Source organism: Castor canadensis, chromosome 2 (genome assembly GCF_047511655.1).
Source record: "Castor canadensis chromosome 2, mCasCan1.hap1v2, whole genome shotgun sequence".
NCBI lineage: Eukaryota > Metazoa > Chordata > Mammalia > Rodentia > Castoridae > Castor > Castor canadensis.
The window spans coordinates 19,586,354-19,607,217 of NC_133387.1; the positions used below are offsets into that span (position 1 = coordinate 19,586,354).

At 41.6% G+C, this 20,864-nt stretch overlaps 1 protein-coding gene across 3 annotated transcripts in view; it reads right to left on the minus strand.

Moving 5' to 3' along the window:
- Stra8 (stimulated by retinoic acid 8) overlaps positions 1-20,864 on the minus strand; it is a 58,275-nt gene that overhangs the window by 5,284 nt on the left and 32,127 nt on the right. For all 3 annotated transcript variants that reach the window (XM_074062550.1, XM_074062561.1, XM_074062558.1), the window contains 5 exons: positions 19,356-19,431; positions 18,828-18,912; positions 13,850-14,044; positions 12,813-13,098; positions 9,166-9,239 (listed from right to left, as the gene is read on the minus strand). In XM_074062550.1, coding sequence (XP_073918651.1) covers positions 9,166-9,239; positions 12,813-13,098; positions 13,850-14,044; positions 18,828-18,912; positions 19,356-19,431 — 716 coding nt within the window. The remainder of the gene's footprint in view (positions 1-9,165; positions 9,240-12,812; positions 13,099-13,849; positions 14,045-18,827; positions 18,913-19,355; positions 19,432-20,864) is intronic.

Below are 20,864 nucleotides of genomic sequence, written 5' to 3' on the forward strand. Positions count from 1 at the left end.
TTGCTGTGCTGCTGGGGTTTCGTTGAGAAAGTTCTTATCTATACCTACTAACTCCAGAGTATTTCCTACTCTCTCCTGTATCAACTTTAGAGTTTGGGGTTTGATATTAAGATCCTTGATCCATTTTGAGTTAATCTTGGTATAGGGTGATATACATGGATCTAGTTTCAGTTTTTTGCAGACTGCTAACCAGTTTTCCCAACAGTTTTTGTTGAAGAGGCTGCTATTTCTCCATCATATATTTTTAGCTCCTTTGTCAAAGACAAGTTGGTTATAGTTGTGTGGCTTCATATCTGGGTCCTCTATTCTGTTCCACTGGTCTTCATGTCTGTTTTTATGCCAGTACCATGCTGTTTTTATTGTTATTGCTTTGTTATATAGTTTGAAGTCAGGTATTGTGATACCTCCTGCATTGTTCTTTTGACTGAGTATTGCCTTGACTATTTGTGGCCTCTTGTGTTTTCATATAAATTTCACAGTAGATTTTTCAATCTCTTTAATGAATGTCATTGGGATTTTGATGGGAATTGCATTAAACATGTAGATTACTTTTGGGAGTATAGACATTTTTACTATGTTGATTCTACCAATCCATGAGCATGGGAGATCTCTCCACTTTCTATAGTCTTCCTCAGTCTCTTCAGAAGTTTATAATTTTTCTTGTAGAGGTCATTCACAACCTTTGTTAGGGTTACACCTAGATAATTGATTTTTTTGAGGCTGTTGTAAATGGAATTGTTTTCATATATTCTTATTCAGTTTGTTCATTTTTAGTGTATAGAAATGCTAATGATTTTTCTATGTTGATTTTATATCCTGCTACCTGGCTATAGCTATTGATGGTGTCTAGGAGCTTCTGAGTAGAGTTTTTTGGGTCTTTAAGGTATAGGATCATGTCGTCTGCAAATAGGGATATTTTGACAGTTTCTTTACCTATTTGTATTCCTTTTATTTCTTCTTCTTGCCTAATTGCTCTGGCTAGGAATTCCAGTACTATGTTGAATAGGAGTAGAGATTGTGGGCATCTTTGTCTAGTTCCTGATTTTAGAGGGAATGGTTTCAGTTTTTCTCCATTAAGTATAATGCTGGCTATAGGTTTATCATATATAGCTTTTATAATGTTGAGGTACTTTCCTTCTATTCCTAGTTTTCTTTGAGCTTTTATCATGAAATGGTGTTGGATCTTATCAAAGGCTTTTTCTGCATCTATTGAGATGATCAAGTGGTTTTTGTCTTTGCTTCTGTTAATGTGGTTTATTACGTTTATTGATTTTTGTATGTTGAACCACCCCTGCATTCCTGGGATGAAGCCTACTTGGTCATGATGAATGATCCTTTTGATGTGTTGTTGAATTCGGTTTGCCATTATTTTGTTGAGGATTTTTGCATCAATGCTCATTAAGGAGATTGGCCTATAGTTCTCCTTTTTGGAGGTGTCTTTGCCTGGTTTTGGGATAAGTATAATACTGGCTTCATAAAATGTGTTTGGCAGTTTTCCTTCCCTTTCTATTTTGTGGAACAGTTTAATGAGAGTTGGTATCAGTTCTTCTTTAAAGGTCTGATAGAATTCAGCAGAGAATCCATCAGGTCCTGGACTTTTCTTTTTGGGGAGACTCTTGATTGCTGCTTCAATTTCATTTTGTGTTATAGATCTATTCAGGTGATTGATATCCTCTTGGTTCAGTTTTGGATGATCATATGTATCTAGAAATCTGTCCATTTCTTTAAGATTTTCAAATTTATTTGAATATAGGTTCTTAAAGTAGTCTCTGATGATTTCCTGGACTTCCATGGTGTTTGTTGTTATCTCCCCTTTTGCATTCCTGATTCTACTAATTTGGATTTTTTTCTCTCCTCATTTTAGTCAGGTTTGCCAGGAGTCTGTCGATCTTGTTTATTTTTTCAAAGAACCAACTTTTTGTTTCATTAATTCTTTGTATGGTTTTTTTGGTTTCTATTTCGTTGATTTCAGCTCTTATTTTTATTATTTCTCTCCTATTTGTTTTGGGATTTGCTTGTTCTTGTTTTTCTAGGAGTTTGAGATGTATCATTAGGTCATTGATTTGGGATCTTTCAGTCTTTTTAATATATGCAGTCATGGCTATAAACTTTCCTCTCAGGACTGCCTTTGCTGTGTCCCATAGGTTCTGGTACATTGTGTTTTCATTTTCATTGACTTCCAGGAACTTTTTAATTTCCTCTTTTATTTCATCAATGACCCATTGTTCATTAAGTAAAGAGTTATTTAGTTTCCAGCTGTTTGCATGTTTTTTGTCTTTACTTTTGTTGTTGAGTTCTAGTTTTATTGCATTGTGATCAGATAGTACGCTTGGTATAATGTCTATTTTCTTATATTTGCTGAGGCTTGCTTTGTGCCCTAGGATATGATCTATTTTGGAAAAGGTTCCATGGACTGCTGAGAAGAATGTATATTGTGTAGAAGTTGGATGAAATGTTCTTTAGACATTAAGTAGGTCCATTTGATCTATTGTATATTTTAGATCTTGAATTTCTGTGTTGATTTTTTGTTTGTATGACCTATCTATTCATGGAAATGGATAGATACAACCACTGTGTTGTAGTTAATATATGCTTTTAGGTCCTTCAGGGTATGTTTGATGAAATTGGGTGCATTGACATTGGGTGCATGTAGGTTGATAATTATTATTTCCTTTTGGTCTGTTTCCCCTTTTATTAGTATGGAATGTCCTTCTTTATCTCGTTTGATCAATGTAGGTTTGAATTCTACTTTGTCAGAGAGAAGTATTGCTACTCTTGCCTGTTTTCAGGGGCCATTGGCTTGGTAAATCTTCTTCCAGCCTTTCATCCTAAGCCTATGCTTATTTCTGGTGGTGAGATGGGTCTCCTGTAAGCAACAAATTGTTGGATCTTTCTTTTTAATCCATTTCGTCAAGCGGTGCCTTTTGATGGGTGAATTAAGTCCGTTAACATTAAGTGTTAGTACTGATAGGTATGTGGTGATTCCTGTCATTTAGTTGTCTTAGTTGTTTGAAGGTTTGATTGTGTGTACCTAAGTTGAGGTTACTCTCTACTTTCTTGCTTTTTCTTTTCCTATAGTTTGGTGCTCTCTGTCCTTTCATGGTTATGTTGGGTTTCACTTTCTGTGTGCAGAATCCCTTGGAGAATCTTTTGTAGTGGTGGCTTTGTGGTCACATATTGTTTCAGTTTCTGCTTATCATGGAAGACTTTTATTGCTTCATCTATTTTGAATGGTAGTTTTGCTGGGTAGAGTATCCTGGAGTTGAAGTTACTTTCATTCACTGCCTGGAAAATCTCTCCCCAAGCTCTTCTTTCTTTTAATATTTCTGTTGAGAAGTCTGCTGTGATTTTGATGGGTTTTCCTTTGTATGTTATTTGTTTTTTCTCTCTTACAGCCTTCAATATTCTTTCCCTAGTTTCTGAACTTGTTGTTTTAATGATGATATGTCGTGGGGTCGTTCTATTTTGATCTGGTCTGTTTGGTGTTCTGGAGTCCTCTTGCATCTGTATGGGAATATCTTTCTCTAGATTTGGGAAATTTTCTGTTATTATTTTGTTGAATATATTACACATTCCCTTCGCTTGCACCTCTTCTCCTTCTTCAATGCCCATGATTCTTAGGTTTGGTCTTTTGATGGAGTCGGTGAGTTCTTGCATTTTCTTTTCATAGGTCTCAAGTTGTTTAATTAATAGTTCTTTGGTTTTTCCTTTAATTACCATTTCATCTTCGAGTTCTGAGATTCTGTCTTCTGTTTGTTCTATTCTGCTGGATTGGCCTTCCGTTTTGTTTTGCAATTCTGTTTCATTCTTTTTTCTGAGGTTTTCCAATCCTTGGTCATTTCCTCTTTAATGTTGTCTATTTTTGTCCTGAGTTCATTTATCTCTTTATTAATTGTGTTCTTTGTTTCACTTTGGTGTTTATACAGTGCTTCTATGGTTTCCTTTATTTCTTCTTTTGCTTTTTTCTAATTCTCTATTTTTGTTCTTTTGGAATTTCTTGAGTGTCTCCTGTACATTTTGGTTGACCATATCCAGTATCATCTCTATAAAATTCTCATTGAGCACTTGTAGTATTTCTTCTTTTAAATTATTCTTGTGGGCTGCATTGGGTTCTTTGGCATAGTTTATCTTCATTTTGTTGGAGTCTGGATCTGAGTATCTATTTTCTTCATTTCCTTCTGGTTCCTGTACTAATTTTTTCTGTGGGAAAGCTGGTTTCCCTGTTTTTTCTGTCTTCCTGTCATTGCCCTTGGTGTTGTTATTGTCCCTGTACTGTGTGCAATTAAGTATTTTCTGGCTTATAATAATAGCACTAGTGGTATTTCAAATTGAAGGGTGAGAGGAGATGGAAAGCAAAGAAGTTAAAGGAAAAGGGAAAAACAAATAAACAAGTAGAAAAGAAAAACAAAGAAACAAACAAAAAAGTTTCAAAGATATAAACAGGGAGAGACAGTGTATTATTCAACCTTAAGCTGTAAAAGCATTAGAGAGACAGAGGATTGAAAATAAAAAATAAAAAAAAGTAAAAATAAAAAATAAATTAATGAAAAAAAATAAAGTTAAAAAAAAATCTCCAAGTTCAAATGCAATTTTGGTGTTCATCCCTCAGCCTCCAATCCTGGAGATGGTGCCTCAGATTTTGTTCTGTAGTTGTCTTATCATAGGGGAAAAATAAAATAAACCAAAAGTGCACAAAACAAACAAACAAACACCCCACAAAGTGTCCCAAGTTCATATGCAATACAGTTTCAGTACGTGCTTCAGCATGCAGGCATATTTCGGTTGTTGTCTCATCAAAGGTAGAGATAGCGAAAAGAAAAAAAAAAAAGAGCCTGGAGACAGTTCTGAGAATGGTATCTGTGGCTGTGGCTTGCCTGCCCGCTGCTGTCAGCCTGCTGTTGCTGGAGGCTTTATTTATGCAGATCTCAGGGGTGAGCTTAGCACTCACCTGGCCCCTCAGGCTTTGTTTACTCAGAGTTCTCCTGTGTGCGAGCTGCTGCTACAAGCTTTCCCCTTTCCAAGCACACTGGGGGAGGAGACACTGCACCGCTTTTTCAGGCCTGCATGTTTATTTACAGCTCACATGGGAAGTGGGTCTTCCCCCTCTCCTGTGGAGTTTTCCTCCCTCCACCACTTTTACAAGCTTTCCCGCTCCTGGTTGCTGGGTGTGTGCCACGCTCCCGCCCTCTCCGGCCAGGCCTGGCTTATTTATTTACAGTTCTGGGAGGGATTCCCCTCCCCCCTCTTCTGCTTTCAGGGCGCCCCACCCTCTTTGCTATGTGTCTTTATTGTTGTTATTGCTTATTACTCAGTTTCTCTTTTTTCCCTGGGTGGGGGTTGGTCTGTCCAGGGGGCTATGCTGATCTGGCCCAGGGTTGTCTGTGGGAGTACCGCATGCCACTTAGCTCACCTTGTGGTCTGTGTCTTCCCAAGTCGTCTGGGTGCCGGCATCTGGTGGCGGCCTGGGGCCCTCCTGGTTTCTCCATTTAACATGAAGTGGAGATGCTCTGCGCTGGCTGGAGGTGTGGAGGGGTCAAAGTTTTGCCTCTTCTTGGTGGTTTTGTGCATAAGGTGTATCTCCAGTGTCTCTCCAAGATTTTTCTTTAGAAGGCACGCTTTCTGCTTCCTCCCTCTAGCTGCCATCTTGGAATCCTTCTCCAGTACTCTACTCTTGAGCCATATCTCCAGCCCTTGTTGCTCTGGTACCATGACCCTCCTATTTTAAGCTTCTTGCTGCCACTGGGATGATGGGTGTTCCACCTGTTCATACCTATTGGTTGAGATGGGTTCTTGCAAACCTTTTGTGCTTGGGTGGCAATGCTCCAGATCTCAGGCGTCCATGTAGCCAGGATTATAGGTGTGGGCCACAGCGCCCAGCTAACATTGCACATTTTGAGTTCAGTCCTGTGAGGGACCCCTAATCCCTCTATTCTTCTATTGTGGTGCTCAGGCCCTCGTGGCCTGTTTCTCAGGCTCCTTCTCCATCTTCCAGGCACAGGGGGAGCATTCCCATACATTTAGGGTCTTAAACACAGAGGCTGTGAGTCACATGGGACAGTGGGCATTTTGCCCTTACTTCCTTCTGGAAGGAGGTCTCAGTCATCCTAGGAACCCTCTGGTAGTAGCCCTTGCCTTTTCAGGGAAGGCAAGAAAAGAATTTTTAATATCTGGTTTTTGTCCCATAAGCAGGGTAAGAAGTTCCAAGTGTGCTCAGCACATATACACTGGCAGTTTTCAGCAACATTGTCTTTGAAGCCTAAACCCAGTGCAGAAGAGGGAGTGTCTGCTTTTGGCCAGTTGCAGCAAAATGACACTCTACACACAGCTGTAAAAAACATGCATCACTAAGATGGCTGTGGAGGACAAAGTCTCCCGTCAACCCACATCCCCCCAACCCTGGCTAGGCCTGGTGGGACAGGTGGGATAGAGGAATGACACTGCCCAGGTCATTAGGCACAGCTGTGGCTATATGGTCACTAGGGCTCCCAGAAGCTCAGCCTCCCACAGAGAGGACAATGACGATATTCATTCAGATCATGAGGATGTGAATGTCACTCTTACTCCCAAGACAGAAAAACTAAAGCTTCTTCTACTTCTTCTTCTTCTTCTTCTTTGTTTTTTTTTGTAGTTTCACTTACTCTTTATTTTTTATATGTATTTTTAATTTTATCACTTTTACATTTACTTACATGTGTATACATTGTTTGTGCCACCTCCCCTCTCATCACCTGTTATGCTCTCTTGTTTTCCAATTTTGTTGAAGAGAAAACATAGGCGATAATAAGAAAGATATAGTGGTTTTGCTAGTTTGAGATAAAGATAGCTATACAGAGAGATTCCTAGCATTGCTTCCACATTTGTTCATCTCTACCAGACCTCTTTGCTGCTTCCTGGTCCCCTTCCCATAGTGGCCTCTGCCAGTTTAAGATTACTTTATTTGCTCCTCAACAGGGAGCACATCAACCTCAATCAAGTTTTAGGTTTCCTTTCCTTTCCCTATTTCTCCTGTGCATGTTCTCCCTTTAGTGTGTGACCCATGTCCAATAATATTGCTGCATTTGTTTTGGGTCTATAATCTGCATATAAGGGAGAACACGTGATTTTTGGCCTTCTGAACCTAGCTAACTTCACTTAAGATGATGTTCTCCAGTTCCTTCCATTTACTTGCAAATGATAAAATTTCATTCTTCTTTGTGGCTGAGTAAATTTCCATTATGTATAAATACCACATTTTCTTGATCCATTCATTGGTAGTGGGACATCTTGTCTGTTTCCATAGCTTGGCCATTGTAAATAGTGCTGCAATAAACAGGGGTGTGCAAGTGCTTTTGCAATAACCTGAGTCGCATTCCTTTGGGTATATCCCTAGGAGTGGTATTGCTGGATCATATGGCAGATCTATGTTTAGTTTTTTAAGTTTTCCAAAGTGGTTGTACTAGCTTACATTCCCATCAGCAGTGTATGAGGGTTCCTTTTTCCCTGCATCCTCATCAACATTTGTTGTTGGTGTTCTTGATGATAGCTATTCTAATAGGAGTGAGGTGAAATCTTAGTATGGTTTTGATTTGTGTTTCCTTTATGACTGGATGGTGAGCATTTTTTCATGTGTTTTTTGGCTATTTGGATTTCTTCCTTAAACTAAGGCTTCTTTTCAGCTATGATACTAGCACAGTGTCTGAAGGGGCTGTCCCTTTGGATCATGTGATCACAGCTTTTAAGTAGCAACTTGACTGTCTCTCTCTGGGAAAGTCTCCTTTGGTAGATTGAGTCAAGCTGCTTCTTGTTTTAAATCTTCTCACCTATTTCACTTCTCACTTCATGGGACAGCCATCCCCTCCTCAGTGCATTCTATAATCTGTTCCCATCTGCATGGTGAAGACAGTCTTTGTATAGCTCACAGGCTACCCTACTCTTGGGGCACAGGCTTGATTCCAGGTTGACTCAGGTTCTCTGTGTCCCAAAGCCTCTGCCCACTTCTCCTGCCAGACTGACTGCTGGAAACTGCCCTTGGGCCACATGACCCTAAGGTACCTAGACTGAAGGTCTGTGGTCCCCTCAACTCAAACCTATACCCCAAGGTGATGCAGTAGGAGGTGGGGCATTAGGAGGTGATGAGGAGCCTTGTGAAAGAGGCTCCAGAGACATCTGGTTATACCAAGAAGGGGCCATCTATGAGGAACTGGCCCTCACCTGATTCTGAATCTACTGGGACCTTGACACTGGGCTTTCCTGCCTCTGGGACTGTGAAATATAAATGGCTGTTTTTTATAAGCCACCCCATCTATGGTATTTTGTATGACAATGGAGTTATAGCAGGGCTGGAGCTGCCCTGACCAGGTGCAAAACACTCTGGATAAACAAGACAATGTGAAGAGATGTGTTCTTACAACCATGAGCTGACAACCCGATGTGTCCCAGTCCTGGGCCAGAATGGAAGAATTTTCTCCTCTGAGGATGCCCCAGACAATGCCATCCTTAGGGTAACAGCATAGCCCTTAGACTAGCCTCCTCCAATCACAGGAAAAAAGTGCATCCCCACGAATTCTACTGAAGTATGTGCCCATGTGAGAGGAGATGGGGCTGCAGAGGACAGGCTGTAAAACACCTTAGCAGGGCTATGTGCACGCACACACTTCCACGCACATAGTCTCTTACAAACATGTCACACGCTCACACACACAATCTCACAAAAACATGTCACACGCTCACACACACAATCTCACACAAACATGTCACACGCTCACACACACAGTCTCTCACACAAACATGTCACACGCTCACACAGTCTCACACAAACATGTCACACGCTTGCACACACAGTCTCTCACACAAACGTCACACGCTCGCACACACAGTCTCTCACACAAACATGTCACACGCTCGCACAATCTCTCACAAACATGTCACACGCTCGCACACAGTCTCACACAAACATGTCACACGCTCGCACACACAGTCCCACACAAACATGTCACACGCTTGCACACACAGTCTCACACAAACATGTCACACGCTCACACACACAGTCTCACACAAACATGTCACACGCTCGCACACACAGTCTCACAAAAACATGTCACACGCTCGCACACACAATCCCACACTAACCGCACACTTATACACACACTCGCACTTGCATTCACTATCTTACACCGCCTTCCTCACCTGGGGCTAGATGTACTTGGAGCCTCGCTTTTGTCCAGGAAACTTGCCACATCGAAGGCATCTTCAAAAAGTATCTGAAAGAAAGCACAGAACTTCATGTGGCAGAACTACCTTGGCAGTTTAATGCATGCTGGAGACTGCTGGGCTGAGAGGAATAGAGTGTGTGTGTGTGTGTGTGTGTGTGTGTGTGTGTGTAGCACTTGACACATAATCACAGCTCAAATATGTTTGCTATAATGAATACTACCTGCTTTATCAAAGAAATACACGTTTATTGTGGAAATTCTGGAATATTGAAACAGATAAGGAAAATAAGAATCAGTGAGAGGGCTGGTGGAGTGGTTCAAGTGGTAGAGCACCTGTCTTGTAAGTGTGAGGCCCTGGGTTCAAACCCCCCAAAAATAAATAAGAATCACTGAGAAACAATGCAACCAGAGGTAGTCATTGCTGACATATTGATCTGTTTCTCTTCAGTCATTTCCCTAGGCATATGATGTAATGAAAATGACTACAATTGATAATGATAATATACCTTCAAATTTAGAATCTTGTTGTTAGACATTTTTTGGTCCTGCTTCCCCCCAATTTGTTAAAAACTATTAAATACTGCATACAAATATGATTTATACTTCAGATGGCTGCATTTATGAAATAAAAATATAGAGTGCCTAGTTAAATTTGAATTTCAGATAAAGAATGAGTCTTTTAGCCTACAAATACCCTCAAAATTTCAGGTGATATTTTTAAATTAAAATGTAATTGGAGGCTGGTATGGTAGTACATAGGAGGCTGAGGCAGGAGGACCATGAGGTAGGCCAGCCTGGGCTAAACAGAAAAGACCCTGTCTCAAAAACTAAAAGCAAAAATTAACTGAACATGCTTTATTTTCTCTGGTACCCCACTTATGCTGGCAGCCACCCTGAGGGGAGGAGAGGGTATTCTCTGGCCCTGAGTTGGCAAGTGTTAGCAGGTCCCTCCAGGGTCTTTCCTCACTTCTACCCAGGACACACTGCTTTTCTCCACAGGGCTTATGTCTCTCTTTGTGTCTTCCATCAATTTCTTTCCCCTGAGCTGAATCCCTTGAGACTTTGACCATATGGATGATGTCTCCTAGTTTTCTGGACATCCTTCTTGATATCCCTTTGGTTACACTGAAGACAGTCTGGAAAGGCCATGGAAAGGCCTGTGCTTCCATGTCCATCAGCTCTACATTTCTCTTCACAGGCCTGTGACAAGGACCCAGGACCTAAATTCCTGTCCTCACACAATTAGCCCGCAAAGTTTCAGGCCACACATTGTCCTCATGTATGCAAAACCCCTCTCACTAGCCAGCCTGGAAGGAGTCCTCAGACCAGACTCCACAGCCCCTCTGGAGTGCATTCTGCACTTATGAGCTGTGCGTTTCAGACCCAGAACAGAACTGTGCAGTGCCTCTTGGGCATGGATGACCCTAAGTTATGAGTGCTGGCCACAGCACAGTTGTTCTGTAGTAGAACCTTCCAGATGGACCAGAAACTATAGGAAAGCCAATCTGGAAAGCACAGAGCTGATCTAGCAGCAACAGCAGGAGCTACTGTGGTTTGCTCTGCCTCTAGCATGAGTGTGCTCTGCTCCGCTCACCTTATCACCCAGCCTTGACTTGGCCCAAACATAGGCATGACAGTGCAGGTGGGTCCCTGCTTCTGGGTATGGCTTGGGGAATCTGCTGCCCACTTCCCTCAATATCGGAAAAACATCAGCCCATAGATCTTGCTGCAAAGTTGAGACAAGTCATTTCCATGATTTGGGGACTTTAAATTCTGGGTGTTTTCTCTTTGGAGTTGATCTTCCTTGAGGAAGAATTCATGCTCCCACATGCAAGTGTGCACACACATACAATTGAGTTTGCTCAGGCTTTTGGTACATATTTTCCTTTTTTTGTGTGCATGACTCAAGAACTAGGCACTTTGGGCTACAAAGGCATCTAGACTGTCTGTCCTTTCATTCCTGCCTCAGTGTGAGGTCTGTGGCTGCTGGTTGCCTGGCTCTGCTTGAACCATTATGAAGGAGGACTTATGTCCATTTATGGTAGACCAAACATTAGAAGAACAGACCAGAAACCTAAGGCTGGTGGACTGATGATTGGGGTTGGTCTAAGGCAGTAGGTGACTGACTGTTGTACATTTGAACTGGGAGTTCCTGCCAGGATTGCCACATGTAATGCCACCTGGGGTGCTTGTTAAAGACACATATTCCAGGACCTTACCTTTAGGGATTCTGATTCAGTGGATCTGAGACACCTGCCTGTTTACTAACCATCACAGGATATTCAGGTGAGAAACATCAGGGAAGAAAATGAAGAGATGACCATCAACACATGAGCAAAGGGCAGAGTGATTTGAAAAACTATGGTTAGTGAAATACAGTCCCAAAGTAGGAGCAGGGTGTCCACGGAAGTCACTCCTCTCACTAGGCCTGTAAACTGGAGGATGGGACTGAGTGATGCCACTCTTGTTTCTCCAGGCTGGGCCTGATGGTTGTGGAAGCTTCCAGAAAAAATTGAGGCATTCCAGGGTTGTATCCCTAGGGTTAGAGGCACATGGAGACTCCCTGGCTCTAAGACCTCAAAGAGAGACACAGGAGACTAGCATGGCTGTCTCCTTAAGACTACCACCCCTAAAGGACATTTGGAAAGTCAAGGCGGGGTGTGATGGATGGATGCTAAATATCCTACAAAGTACAGAACAGGTGTAGAGAGCAAAGAATTGACTGCCCTTGAGAAAGTGGGACAAAGGCAGCTTCAGGCTATGTGGTAGCAATCTTTGTCATAGGTTTTCCTATTTCTGGAAGAGCTACTATTAGCCTGCTTTTTTCTCAGTGCCATCTGATGCTCTGCTTTGTAGAACATACCTATTCTAATTAATCAGAAGCTGAGAAGCATATTTACAGTGGAAGTTGTGGTTGCAGTACTCTCTAGAGTGGGAGTCACAGCCTTTCAGGGACTGGGCCTGATTTGTCCTCATGTAATTCTTTCTGGGTTACCAGTCGTTGGTTTAGTAAGCTAAGCTGGCCAGTTCTGGCCAATGAGAGGACAGAGAGGTATGGTGAAAGTTTCTGGAAAAGTTCTTCCTTGACTAAGTCCTCAGAGGAGCTCTTTTCTTCTCCATCTGGTGTAAAGGAGGAAGAATGATGGCTCCATTGCTCCAGCTGCCATTCCATAGCCACAAAGGGGAGGAGGGAGGAGAAAGGTGAAAAAGCAGCCTTAAGATGAAGTGGAGAAGAGAAAAGGGAGGAGTCTGAGTGAATCTGAGTCCAGGGGACTTTACCGAGCAGTGGATTAACCAGGGTATCCCTGGATCTGAGCAGGGAATATTCTCAGGGTTTAATAGACAAGTCACTGGCAGCCAAAAGATTCCCACCTGATACAACCTTCTAAACCTTCTCTTCTATAATTCCATGGAGAACTCAGGTCACTAATGGGAGAAAAACAAATGCTCTTCAGTGGTCATGGAAATTATGTTGAGAAAATCAGAAGTCTATGGTGTGACCAGCATCCAAAGGGCTCCTCAAACTTCTTGAAACACCCCAGCAAAACCAGGGCCCCCTAAGCTAAGAGTGACAGAGTCATTCCTGTGCACCCTAAACAACATCCCACAGGATCTGCTCACCTCCTCAGGGGTGGAGACCAGAGAGCAGCTGGCCCCTTGGCTGTCCACTCCACTGTCCTTCAAGCTGCCCTCTGCATAGGTGGGCTCCAGACAGGTACCTTCAAGGCCTGGGAGACCACTGTTCTTCTGTGTCCAGGCCTGCAAGAGACTGGCCTTCTTCTCCTCAGAGAGGGTCTGCCACAGGTGGGAGATGGCTGCTGAAACAGTGGGGAGTGTCACCTCTTGGGAGGTGATGATGTTGCTCCCAGTCAGAAGATCCATTGTCTGCTTATAAAAGTTGAGGTACCTGGAAGAGAAAAGGCATGTCTCTCAGACCTGGAGTCCATCTTCAGTATTGTATTCATGGCAGTGGCTGCAGCCTGCAGGCCCGGCCACCACTGTGTCTGCAGTGCAGAATCCATTTGGGGGGCCATGAAGGATAAAGATTATGCTTGGGGGCCCTTATACTTTGTCCTTTAGAGGAGGAGAGACGTGGCTGGCTCAGCTCTCCACCTATAGGGAAAATTCCTTAAAAGCAGGCCTGATAGGACTCCCGTTTTCTTTTGGGCCTGAAAGACTCAGCTGTGGAGTGAACCTCCTTCTATTGTGTCAACACCTTTGCAAGTCAGCATGCGTGGTGAGAGGTCTGGAGTATGTGGAGGAAACAGTGGTAATGGGAATCTGAGCCAGCCAGTCCCCATCTTTCTACAAGGTCTTAGAGAAAGTCTGAAAGCAGATTTGTGGGGTTGTGCATGGTGGGGGGAGGGGCTTAGTCCTAGTAATCACCATAATCAGTCCCCAACCCCCACACATCCCATATAAGCACCAAGTCTAAATAAAAACTGTATTTGCTACAAATGTAGCTTCAAGACTATTTGTCTACTCCCTCAGTCCATCCCATTCCAAATCCCTCCTACGTGAAAATTCTGAAGCTTCTTTGATTCAGGCATGGTCTGAACCATGCCTGGAGACTACAGCGTACCCCAACTGGAACAGGTATTCCCTTCCCCACAGGATTTCTGTGGATGCACAAAACCGTTCTACCCAGCAGTTCACACCGTTCAAATTCCAAGAGGTCTGGTGACAAAGTGACTGGGGAGTGCAAGAGTTCTACTTTTTTCTCCTCTTCCTCTTCTTCCTCCTCTTCCTCTTCCTCCTCTTCTTCCTGTCCATCTTCTTCCTCAGCCTCCTTCCTGGCTGCTTCAGGATACCAGAGGAAGGAGCCATTCTGAGCAAAACTATTTAAGATCAGGCTGGTGAAAAAAACAGAAACCAGGCAATACTATAGATAGACATCCCTAGTGAACATGGACATAGAAATTCTTTTTTTTTTAGTTCTGGGGTTTGAACTCAGGGCCTCAAGCTTTCTAGGCAGGTGCTCTACCACTTGAGCCACACCACCAGCTAGACACAGAAATTCTTAATGCAATTTGGAAGATAGATTCAAAACAAATACAAGCACTATAATATATACATATATACACAGAACATGTTTCCAATAGTGGGACTGTTAGAGGAGACTAGGGGAGGAAGGAAAGAGGAAATGAGTGATAAAGAGTGAATAATATTGAAATAGATTACATCTGTGTAAGGACAAGACATGACAAGACACACTGAAAACTACTAAACAATACAGAATGGGGGAAAGGGTAAGGAATAGTAATAGAGGGGGTCAGACTGATTAAAGTACAATATAATTACAGGTTACCAAGGCAAAAACCCACTGAACAATGAACAGATACTTCGATGATAAAGAACAGGATTGTAAAACAAGTCATGTTAAGGAGAGGGTACTAGTGGAAGGGAGAGGGTAAATGAAGATGGTAAAAAGGGTGAATATGGTTGATGTATTTTCTACACATTGAAACCTGGTGAAGTCATTTGAAGAAGGGGAGGGAGAAGAAGGAGAATAATGGAGGGGATGAACCAAACCAGGGCACATTGTATGCATATATGGAAATGTCACAATGAAACCACTGGTGCAACTATTACATAGTAATAAAAATAGCAAAAAAGAGATTCTTGGGCTGGAGGAGTGGCTCAAGCAGTAGAGCACCTGCCTAGCAAGCATAAAGCCCTGAGTTCAAACCCTAGTATTGAAAAAAAAAAAAGAAACAACACAATTTTAGCAACACTAAATGTAATCCAACACAACATATATAGATGTATATATGTGTATATATACATCTATAACCTTTATCCTAGGAATGAAAGGTGGCTAGTTCAACATTTGAAAATCAACCAATGTAACCAATGTCAAGAGACTAAAGAAGAAAAATCATATGATTATCTCAATAGATTAGATTCAGGGAAAACAGCAAAATCATAAGAACTCTCAACAAACTACAAACAGAAGGGAACTTCCTTAGCCTGATTAGTAATATCTACAAAAAACCTACAGTTAATACCATACTTAATGCTAAAAGACTTAGTGTTTCCTCCCTAAAGTCAAGAAGAAGACAAGAATGTCTATTCTTACCACTTCTACCTGAAATGATACTGGAGGCTCTAACCAGTCTAGGAATGCAAGAAAAAGAAATAAAAGATATTCAGTTTGGAAAGGAAGAAGTAAATATGTCTTTATTTGCAGACGATGTGATTATATAAATAGAAAAACCCAGAGTCTACAAGTATATGATTAGAACTAACAGGGTTGCAGAATACAGAGTCAATATACAAACATCAATAGGATTTCTACTAGAACAGCAGTTACCAGATCCTGGGGAGCATGGGTAGAGAGAGGCTAGTTAATGGGTAGCTGAATAGGAGGAATAACTTCTAATGTTTTATTGGGATAACTATTGTTTACAACAATTAATTAAATGTTTCAAAGCAGCTAATAGAGATTTTGAATATTCTCAATACAAAGAAATGGTAAATGTCTGAGGTGATAGTTATGCTAATTACTCTGATCTAATAACTGCATACTGTACACATGTATTGAAATGCACATGCCCCATAATATGTATAATTATTATAATTAAAAATATATTTAAAAAGTATTTCCATATGCTAGCAAGAAACAATTAGCAACTGAAGATTTAAAAAGTACCACTTAACAGTAGCATCAAAACTTGAAAGACTTAAGTTTAACCACAAAGTTTGCTCTATTTCTCTATCTAACTGGAAAGGAATAAGTTTGACTTATCAACATTTTGAAATTTTGCTCTTCCAAAGGCATTTTAAAAGAATGAAACATGATACAATTTGGAAAGTCAGGACTTGCATCCAGGATCTCTTTATACTAAAAGGTATAATCCCCAAGGTACCATGTCATTTGAAAAGTAAGCTTACCAAAAGGAAAGTTGGGAGGATTCTATTTTCTTTCTTTTTTTTAAATCTCATAGTGGAGAAAGACTTTCTAAGTATTCCCCAAAACTCAAGTTTCATAACATATTGATAGATTAGATTCATTTTTGTATGAAAAAATGAAAAAACAGGCAAAATAAAAAACAAATGACCAAGAAAAACATTCTTGCAAGTTATGTAATACAGATCCAAATTATCTAATTTTATTTATCTATTTTATATATAAAGCGCTTCTGCAATTAAATAAGGAAAAGACCACCAACCCAATAAAAAATGGCCAAAAGACAAACATAACAAGAGGATTGGACTTTGATCACATTATAAAGCGAGAGCACACAAGGGAGGTATGGGGATAGGTAAGACACCCAGAAAAACTAGATAGCATTTGTTGCTCTCAACACAGAGAAACTAATGCAGATACTTTAAAGTGACAGAGGCCAATAGGAGAAGGGGACCAGGAACTACAGAAAAGGTTAGTTTGAGAAGAATTAATTTAGAAGGTAACACACATATACAGGAAAGCAATGCGAGTCAGCTCCCTGTATAGCTATCCTTATCTCAACTAGCAAAAACCCTTGTTCCTTCCTATTATTGCTTATACTCTCTCTTCAACAAAATTAGAGATAAGGGCAAAATAGTTTCTGCCTGGAAGTGAGGGGGTGGGGGGAAGAGGGAGGGGGTGGAGTGGTTAAGGGAGGGAGTGGAGGAAAGGGGGGAGAAATGACCCAAACATTGTATGTACATATAAATAAAAAAAGAAAAGAAAATGGCCAAAAGAATAGATATAAACAATTCCCAGTAGTGAAAATTCAAATGTTCTTGAGCAAATGCACTAAAGTTCACTCATAATCGATTAATTGAAATATAATTATAAAATTCAGCTAATCTACTTTATGCTGATACCAGTTTATTAATTATTGCAACTAAGATCTTCTCTAATTATTATGATTTTTAAAGAAATTTAACCATTTTCTTTGGGCAGGTGATAAAAGTATTGATAAGATTGTAGAATGAGAAAGTTCATATCTTATGCCAGTAAAGAAAGGATATCTTAATACAATAGGTAGGGTTGAGATCACTGGTTAGCCATTTGGGAAAAGCAAACATAGAATCCTACCTCAGGATCTTCCCAGCTGAAGGTGAGGTGGAGCCCAGCCTGATTTTTAAAACTAGGCACACACTGCCACATACACTAAATACATACAACATGCTTGCGTCCTCCACCCTGGGAACAAAGTGGCAATCAAAGCTGTCTTATGGAGTGAGAGTATAGGTGGGTATTTTCTTCATAACATTTTTGTGTATTTTCACATTGTCTATAATGCAAATTTTACTTAATTTTTAACAATTCATTATTTTCTATAGGATATAATATTCATTCAATGTTTAAAAATATGGAGCACAAAGAGAAAAATAAAAGTCACCCCACAACACTAGGTAACAACATCACTTTATGCAGGTAGCCAGGTAGACTATGCATAGCAGATAGTCTGTGGCCCCCTTCTGGGTGCTGGAAAATGCCTTATGCTCTTCTCATCAGAGGCCAAACGGTATGTATACATGCCATTATTGCTGGATGTGCCCAGGGGTCACTGGAGATGACAGGAGCCCGGCTAAAGTCCAGGCAATGGTCAACGCAGCTCTGCAGGCTACAGGTGCAGTGCATGGGGCTAGGTGGTCCTTTGAGAACAGAACAAGCAGAGATTATACCCACATAGCATGGGAGTGAGATATAAAATGTAACATCTACTGTGGTTTGGACATTGAAGTATCCCCCAAAAGGCTTATGTGCTGGTGGCACTATTTTGGGAGGTTGTGGAAACTGTAGGAGGTGGACCTAACTAGAGGAAGTAGGTCACTGGGAGAATGCCCTTGGGAGTATCTTATCCCTGGCCCCTCCTGTCTCCCTTTCTCTGCTTCCTGTCTGCCATGAGGTGATCGGCTCTCCTCCACGCCACCCATGGTCCAAGTGCCTGAGGCTAAGCAAGCATGTACGGAACCCTCTGAAACCATGAGCTGAAATAAATCTTTCCTTCTTTAAGTTGTTCTCTCTGGTATTTTGGTAATAGCCACAAGAAAAGTAACACAACGTCATAAAACTATGGGATCATTTTCTATTTCAAGTTCAATGGGACATTATTAACGACATTGTCCTTCAGCCCCTATTACACCTGCATGTACCATGGTTGCTTTTACTCATCGAAGTCTAATTTAGCTATTCTTAGGTTTTCATAAGACTTGAAAAGTAGGATGAGATTTGCATTATCCTTATTTTCATATACTCGCCAATAAAGCCACTAGTAGAGAACTTGAAATGTATATAATATGAGCTATAATATATAACACAAGCCAAACATTATGATCTAGCTTGTCGAAAATAATACACAAAATTAAAAATGCTAGATGGATGGATAGTCTTCAAAATTAACATTGATTTTCTTTGAGAGGTGAGATGATACATATTTTCAGGCTTTTATGTATTTTCTAAATTGTCTAAAGTAAGCATAGATCATTTTTATAATAGGATAAAAAAAATCCAACACATGTTATTAGGATAAAGGAGAACAGTTCTCCCCAAGACAAGACTATTGTAAACGAGCCAGCAGCTACTCTAATCATCCATCTTACATGCCGTGGGGAGGGTGAACTGCTGTGTCACAGCATTGAGCTGAACGCTGTCAGTGCAGGTAGCAAGCTTCCGTTCTGCTGGGGCTCCACAGGTCTTACCTGTTGTCTCCAGAGTACATTCTGGCGTAGTCTTCCTTGACCTCCTTTAAGCTGTTTGCGTTCCCATCCTTCAGGTTGAAGGATTCTATCGGAGTTGAAGGCAAGAGTCACAATGGGAAAAATCAGGCCCTTGTCAAGCCTGTCCTGACCGTCTGGCCCTGGGAGACCATGGAACCCTCCCAGGTTCTATGAGCTGAAATTCCATGAGCTCAGGATTCCAGAGCCCATTTTCACCTTCTAGGTGTGAGGGAGAACTTGGGACAACACTGATCTACTTCCTTACTGGTCTCTGAGGGTGATTGCAGGTGCTTTCACTGGAACACTCATTGAACTAACAGTCTGGTAACTCCTGCCAGTCCTGCCAGACTGCAATCTCCCTAGGGGCAGGGGCATTAGTCTCAATTATAGCCCAAGCATAGTGCTTGGTGCACAGTAGGCTCTCAATAAATGTCTGTTGACTCCATGTAGCCCAACCTCTGTTTTTAACAGAAAATCTGAACCAGTTTTATCCAGGGAGGGATCTATTACCTTTCAGCTTCAGCAGATTATCCAGGATTTGTTCCAGTTCCTGAATACGATTCTTCGCCTTATTCAGAACCTGCCACTAAGGACAGAGACAAACATTGCTGGAAAAACAGCTGTTGACTGCAGAGACTGGTTTTGTGGACCCAGGAAATCCCTCCCCACTTTGAAACACATCCTCTTACATGCAAAGTCACATCCTTGACCTTGTTAGTGAAAAGGATAGGAAATTTGTTCCAATGCACATTTATATCTTAGAAATGGATTCTCACTGAAATACCAAAGTATTTGGGAATAGTTGCATTCAGCAAACTATTAGTGTTACAGAAAGGCTAATAACTACATAGGCTACTGGGAGGGAGAATAAAGGTGGTGGGGAGGCACAGTCAGATGAATGTCAGTCCCAGGTTTGTACAGACACAGAGCCAGACTTCTGCTCAGTTGCGATGTTGGGCAAGTAACTGGTTAGTATTCACTGTGCTATCCTCAAGATATTTATTTGCTATATGCATATACTCCAGATGATCTAAAAACTCATCAAATGCTCTATAAATACAAACTTTGAATTTCTGCAACTACCCCTTTCTTCCCTTCATCCTCCCCATGTCCTTCCCTCCTTTCTTTGACATTTCCTTCCTGTGTGCAACATTAGTAAAGTGAAAATGGTAGCTGCAAGATTATTCCAAAATGAGAAACATGAAGTGTTGTTTGTTAGACTGACCACCCAGATCTCTCAGCAGTTACAGACATTCCGAGTAAGTGCCAAGCTGTGTGCTGAGCCCCAGGGACACAGAGTAAACAAGACAGTCTTTGCTTCAGGGTGCTGACATTCTAATAGGGAAGACAATCACAGAAACAGCAACTCATAACACCAGGTAGAAGTAAGGGCTGACCACAGTAGAAGCAAAGGGCAAATGTTCAAGGAGGAGGGACTATTCCAACTGGAAGGGCCAGAAAGATTCTGTGTAGCAGGTGAACAGAGTGAGCTGAGCAGAGCTTTCAAATGCACACAGTCACAAAAGCACAGCTAACTGCATGAGCAAGGGCAGAGGCCAGGCAGGCCTTGCTCAGGGCACTGCTTCAGTGAGATGTGGCCAGAGTGAAGAGTGGGAGTGGGAGAGAATGCCAAGGCTGCCCAGATTTACAATTCCAGATTCCCAGGGATTTTGACAGTGCCTAAAAAATGAGACTTGATGGGAGCTGGAAGCACAGTGCTCTGCCAATCCAAAGACAAGGTGACAGGAATAACAGTTCTGTGAGAGCATGGTCAACTGTGAGGTCTCCAAACACTCTTAGAGCAAGGCCTACTCCTTATTCCTGCACACCCCACTGTCCTAGTCCTGGGACTCATGCTTATGCTGTCAGGCAGCAAGGACTTGGAATGAGGGGCCAACTGGTAGCCAGAATCTTGGACTTGATCTTAGGGTAAGAAGATGACTCTCTAGCTGCTGTGGTTTAAATTTGTGTCCTCCCAAATACATATGTTGAAACCTACCCTCCCCCCTCCATGTGAGT